We start from the raw sequence: 6640 nt of genomic DNA, 5'->3' as shown, positions 1-6640 counted from the left end.
AGTCGTGTAATCACTTAGGCCCTATTCGGCAGCAGCTCCAACTTTTACTGTTTACGTGGGAAAATAAAACAAAAATTCAGTCTGACTGAATTTTCTTTTTTTCACGTGAACAGTAAAATTCAGTTCAAAATTTTCACAGCCCATTTATATTCCCATTCCTTTGAGCCTGCAGAACAGGGCCTTAAGAATATATATGTTGTAGTATATCTCTCTGAACAGATATAATAATAATTAGCGCTCACTATGAAAAAGATGACTAATTAAAATTACAAATGTTTGCATAACAAAAAAACTTGATTTCTTACAATATAATATTTCTTTGGCCGAAATACTAACGATTTAAATCATAATTTTTCATATTTCGAACTGTCAGTTCCAGTCATTCATTTTAATCTACATATTACAATATCATAGGAACCAACATTTATTATTTAAAAAACTATTACTATATTTTTGAATTTAAAAGATGAATAATAAAAATTACAAATGTTTGCATAACAAAAAACTTGATTTCTTACAATATAATATTTTTAATATGTATAGATCATATAAACGATTTGGATCCACAGTTTAAATATGAAAACACATAGTTTAAACAGTTAGCGCTTGAACCAAAATGCTTATATTTATACATTAGCAAAATTAATTCTTCCTCAAACAATTAAAAGATTTGACTTATTCAACATGTAAGAATACGTGATTAAAAGTTTTAAAATTGTATCGTATCGATCATTTAATAAACAGCAATACAAACCGTAGTCAAAACTTTGTGTCATGTCCAAATGCATATAAACTTATGTCGTCCGGCCGAAATGGGATGGAGATATATGTGGAGTCCGCATCCTTTGAGGTAACAGAAAATTTGAGTTGAGATTCGGGAAACAAATCTGCTGTTATTCTTGAGGAATAACAGGATTACAGGAACATGCGATTCCAATTTCATCTGTTCGACTGTTCACATCTTTTTAAGCGCGAATCTCAATTAAAAAGCTTTTTTCAGACGCGAATATCAATCAATATCAAGTTATCAACGGATGGGATTGCAATCGTAGGTTCTTGTTATTCTCCAAGAATAACAGCAGATTTATTTCCTAAGATCCGGTCCGTACGATCAAAATCTAGACCGATTCGGTCTGAAATAGAATGTACGGAGCTCTTTAATATTGATATCAAAGCAAATCGGATAGTCAAGATTTAAACTCAAAATTTCTATTCGATTCAAAGATGATATTAGATGATATTGAGTCAATTTAAATTTGAGAGTCCTATATGTTTTTCTTATATAATTTAGAGTAAAATTCAGAGTTCTAAATAGCGCTATATAGCATTCTATAGCGCGTTATAGCGGCTTAATATGACAATAACGTCGTTTTTTTTAGTTATTCTCTTATAATGCGATAAACGCTATTTAAATATTTGGTAAAATCTCATAAAAGTGAAAATCATACATAGACGGCTATTTAATAGTGAAACACGTAGTTCGAATCACATATTCTTTAATATTGGATCACATAAATTGGACAGTCAATATAAATCAGACAGTCATGTATATAATTTTTTATATAATTTAGAATAAAATGTTATTGATATTGTAAATTAATGTTATTCTCAATATAAATTTTTTATATTATTAATCACCATTGTATTTGATCCTCATAATTCAAAAGTTTAGCTCGTTAAACTTAAATAAGTTAGCGTAATTTGGTTAAGTATAAATAAAAGAAATTGCTATTACTTCAATTTGAAGAAAATCCCCATAGCCCATAGAACATAGAACAAAGAACAACTAACTCTAGTCTCTCCAGTGCAATAGGTACTGGAGAAACAAAATACCGTGTCACCATAGGTATTCCACTTATCTAATTATGTTTACCTACCGTGCCTATACTTGAAAAATCCTTTTATTAAGATCCTGTCTTTATAAATAGACTGTCCTAGCAACCACTTTGTCTTCGCATCAACCTCTGTTTCTATCTCTCCACAGTATCCACACCTTCTCAACAAACTCATTAGCACACACTTTTGCAAAATGCCAATTGAGAAAATTACCGCCGACCAACCAGCTGGTTTTGGTCGCACAGTGTGCGTAACCGGAGCAGCTGGATTCATCGCGTCATGGCTAGTCAAACGCCTCCTTGAAAAGGGCTACACTGTCAAGGGCACTGTCCGTAAACCTGGTCAGTTAAATCCCACAAGAGTAATTGCGGTATCATATCATTTTATTTAATTATTTTAATGTATCATTCGAAGGAATTATGAAAAAAATTTATGTTGAATTATATTTCATCCATCTTTCAACGTAAGAGTGTTTCAATTTTTTCAAATTGAATTTTTTTTTTTGGTCATATATATACTAGTTAATGTTATAAGATTATAAATTTTTAACTTGTTTGATTGATAGAAAAAATAGTTTGAACCTAATCATATATTTAAGTAATACATGCATGCTCTTTCTAACTAATAAAGTACAAGGTTACAAATTTTATTTTTCATTTGGACAATATTATATATATATCAAAGACAGATGGATATACTATAAGAATTGATATATAGGCACTAGAATTACTCACAGAAAACATACTTGGCAGGGCCGTAATCCTCCTATCAAATAAATTAGCTTATGACAAAAAAAATAGTGCATGTATTGTCATGTTCACAATTGACCTCCAGCTGCTTTTGATTGTTTACAGATGATGACAAGAATGCGCACTTGAGATCGCTCATCGGTGCGAGTGACAGGCTTGTGCTCTTCCAGGCTGATCTGTTAGATCCTGAAAGTCTGAGAGCAGCATTTGATGGGTGTGAAGGAGTTTTCCACACTGCTTCTCCAGTTACGGATGATCCTGTAAGGTTTTATTTTACATGCATATTCTGTCTTCCTGTTTCAACTGATGAATAAAGATTTGAATCCTTATGTTTTATTGAACGCATGTTAATTATTTAATTACTATGCTAGCCTGCTGGGCTTGCTAAATTTTGTTGTTGCATGTGAAATATAAAATATTGGTCGAGCTGCATTAATGGAGAATTACTCTGTGCTTGCATGCATGGCCTATGAAAACTTCACTTGGAAGGAATGCTGTTCATTTGAGAGTAGCATTAACCACTGCATTTACAATAAATATTCAAATAGAAAAGTTGATATATGGCAAATGGTTTTGGTCGCAGAAGGAAACAAAAAGTCAAATGTTTTTCAGGGCGTGCCTTAAATGGGGACGGAATAAAAAAATATATATAACGTATAAATTAGAGAGTAGCTCCCTATCTTACTCATGCTCCAAATTCCAAAACATTCATGTTGATATAAAAAAAAATGGAATCATGAGGAGTAGGTTTAGTCAATAATTGAAGAGGAGATTCAGTGCCATAAATTTTGATGCAACAAATTATCAATATAGATTTTTAATTAATATTTGAATTTAAAATTTAAAGGATTAAATTGATTCATTGATTTCTTTTTCTTTTTCTTACGTGAACTACACGTCCATGCAAAGTTTGAAAATTAAGATCCCATGAAATAAATAGATAAATTTCATTTCAGTAAATTAATTTGTGTGCATTCATCTTCTGATTCTGCAATACTGTACACAGAGAACTAAATACATTACAAAACTTAATGAGCACAGATCAATTTTGAGGAAGACTAAACCAATGTTTTCGATTTATCGATTGAAATCTAAAATTAAAAAAATTATGATATATAACTGTCCACAACATTCAGTGGATTCATTTAAGACCATGGCTTCTGCGTTCACATTGTCATTAAATAAACTCAGAGCCATGCGTGCAACAGTCAGCAGATGATTTATTAGCTAGCTAGTTCATGTTGGATTGGTTGAGACTATAAAAAAATCAATAATGGTTCGATAAAAATGTGCACCTATGTAATAATAAAAATATAAGATATATATAGTAAAAAGATACTAATATGCCAAAGGATGCCCCTTCCACATGCAGGAGCTGATGATAGAACCAGCAGTGAAGGGCACAAGAAATGTGATGAATGTGGCAGCTGATGCTGGTGTGAAGCGTGTCATATTCACCTCCTCTATTGGAACTGTCTATATGAACCCTCAACGCAGCCTGGATGTGCCCGTTGACGAGAACTGCTGGAGCGACCTCGAGTACTGCAAGAACACCAAGGTTTCTAAATTATACATCACGTCTGTCTATATTTCTCAAGTCGAAATATTAATTTTATACCTGATTCATCAATTTTAATGTAATTAATCTTATATTTAAAAAATACTATGATTTGTTTGTTATTAATTTAACAGAATTGGTATTGCTACGCCAAAACCGTCGCAGAGCAAGGAGCATGGGAGGCGGCAAGAGAAAGGGCGATTGATTTAGTGGTGGTCAATCCAGTTCTTGTGCTCGGTCCGTTGATGCAACCAACCGTTAACGCAAGCACGGCTCACATAATGAAATACCTGACTGGTTCTGCTAAGACATATATTAACGCATCCCAGGCGTACGTGCATGTGAAGGATGTGGCAGAGGCTCATGTTAAGGTCTACGAGACACCTGAAGCAAATGGCCGGTACATCTGTGCTGAGAGCACTCTGCATCGCGGAGAGCTATGCCGCATTCTAGCAAAGCTATTTCCTGAATACCCTATTACTAACAAGTAATTTTATAATTCAAGAAACAGGCCGGTTATCAATATTTTTACTGTCAATTAGCTAAATCTTAGCTATAGAATTTTAGTGTAGCTTACAAATTAAGTTTATATATTAACTTGTTAATGAATCAATTAATATGTCAACATCTGTACTGCAAAAGCTAACCAAATAAAGGTTGTTCAAATAGGTCACTATACCGAATTTCAACGAATATAATATGAAACTATGACTGTACACTTTTACTTAATTAATTACCCTTAGTGTGAAAACATTATTTCTTTCTTTCACCTACCCTTTGATGATTAATTAGTCCAGTAAAAACCGGTGACACCAACTTAAATACGAAAGCATACGAACCACTCTTGATCTACATACCAGCCTGATCTGTACGTAGTCAAAACAATTTTCTCATCTTTAATTTTGTCAAATGAACGACTTTAATTGACTATGCTCCTTTTTGTGTGTGTGCAGGTGTAAGGATGAGCTGAATCCACCAAAAATAGGTTATAAATTCACAAATCAAAGGTTGAAGGATTTGGGAATTGAATTTACACCAGTGAGGCAATGTCTATATGACACTGTCATGAGTCTCCAGGAGAAAGGATTGCTTCCAATTATATCCAGGAATTAATTAATCATCTGTACTAATATTTATTTAGCCCTGATAAAATGCTCTGTAAGCTACCTATATTGTGATTACAATTATATAATTTACGAGTAGAAAATTCCGGGCCTCCTATTGTGGACACGTGTCGGCGGCATAACATGGATAATGTTATATGTATATATATTATTATTATATATAGAGGATGTGTGGTTTTCATGTCTCTGCTTCAAATCATTTATAATAATAAATTGATGGGTACAGAATATAAGCACCATTGGTGTTCATTAATATTTGTCTTTGAAAAGATGAAATGATTATATGCACTAACAAGTACTGTAATTATAATCATCGATCTGACCATTTCAATTATTCACAAATTAAGCTGAATTTCAGAGCTTGTTTGGTTGCCAAACATTGTAAACAAATGGAGAAGAAAAGCGAGGTTGTTATAGACGAAACTAAAACCTTTCAGTAGGTTAGACAATAAGAAGAAAAAGGACAAAACAAGAAACTAATTCTTGCCACGACAAGGAACAGAAAATTGTTTATTTTCTTAATGTCAGAAATTTTCTAAATTATTTTTATTTTTATTTTCTTAATGTCAGAAAGTACAAGAAAACTAATCTAGAATATGAACAGTCAATTGTAGCGCTTGTATAGGTTCTCTTTTCCAGGTAAGAGAAAATAGGAGCCTAATAAATCCTGTTAGTTATTCCATGCAATTAAAGGGAAAGGGAAAACCATTTTATTTTTATTTCCGTTAGGAAGTATTGCTTAATGGGCCGTATTTTATAGGTTCACTGATTATTTCATTTTTTTTTTATCATTTTTGAACAGTTGGGCTGGATATTTTTAAAAAAAAATTCCCCCATTTGGATACGTAGTGTGTTGATGAAAACGGGTTTCAAGGGTTAATAAGACATTTGAAGGTAAATAAATAAATAATACTTAATATATTCAATGTGTAAAAAAATTTGGAAATAAATAATGCCACCTAAATATGAGTTTTCAAGTTTGACAGTTTTACTAACAATATTCTCAACTAATTTCTGCAATGAGATCTGTTGTTTTTCAAATCTCTGTTAAAACGGGTTTCAAGGGTTAATAAGATATTTGAAGGTAAATAAATAAATAAATAATACTTAATATATTCAATGTGTAAAAAAATTTGGAAATAAATAATGCCACCTACATATGAGTTTTCGAGTTTGACAGTTTTACTAATAATATTCTCAACTAATTTCTGGAATGAGATCCGTTGTTTTTTAAATCTCTGTTATTTTTCGCACTTCTCTCTCATCTCCTCTCTTTCTTTCAAAGAGAGAGAAAAATGAAAGAGCAAATTTGGATCCCTAATTTGTAGTCAAGAAAAAATATCTGCATTTATATATGAAAAAAGATATTTCAG

The 6640-nt window shown here is 32.0% G+C and overlaps 1 protein-coding gene across 1 annotated transcript; it reads left to right on the top strand.

The window, feature by feature from the left end:
• The first annotated feature begins 1941 nt into the window (after positions 1–1941).
• LOC144565744 (cinnamoyl-CoA reductase 1-like) lies at positions 1942–5496 on the top strand. The gene is made up of 5 exons (XM_078315568.1): positions 1942–2177; positions 2691–2845; positions 3958–4143; positions 4278–4630; positions 5097–5496. The coding sequence occupies exons 1-5, from the start codon at positions 2030–2032 to the stop codon at positions 5254–5256; spliced, it is 1002 nt and encodes a 333-aa protein (XP_078171694.1). The 5' UTR covers positions 1942–2029; the 3' UTR covers positions 5257–5496.
• The last annotated feature ends 1144 nt before the right edge of the window (positions 5497–6640 follow it).

The sequence above is a fragment of the Carex rostrata genome, chromosome 14, assembly GCF_964058835.1.
Source record: "Carex rostrata chromosome 14, lpCarRost1.2, whole genome shotgun sequence".
Lineage (NCBI taxonomy): Eukaryota > Viridiplantae > Streptophyta > Magnoliopsida > Poales > Cyperaceae > Carex > Carex rostrata.
The sequence above is the reverse complement of the archived record's forward strand: the minus strand, read 5'-3'. Positions and strand labels throughout refer to the sequence as shown.

Excerpts from the sequence above, each read along its gene's own strand:
- LOC144565744 (XM_078315568.1), top strand. The coding sequence starts at position 2,030 with ATGCCAATTGAGAAAATTACCGCCGACCAACCAGCTGGTTTTGGTCGC. Across the intron at positions 2,178-2,690 it reads GGGCACTGTCCGTAAACCTG|ATGATGACAAGAATGCGCAC; the intron begins GTCAGTTAAATC and ends GATTGTTTACAG. Across the intron at positions 4,631-5,096 it reads GAATACCCTATTACTAACAA|GTGTAAGGATGAGCTGAATC; the intron begins GTAATTTTATAA and ends GTGTGTGTGCAG.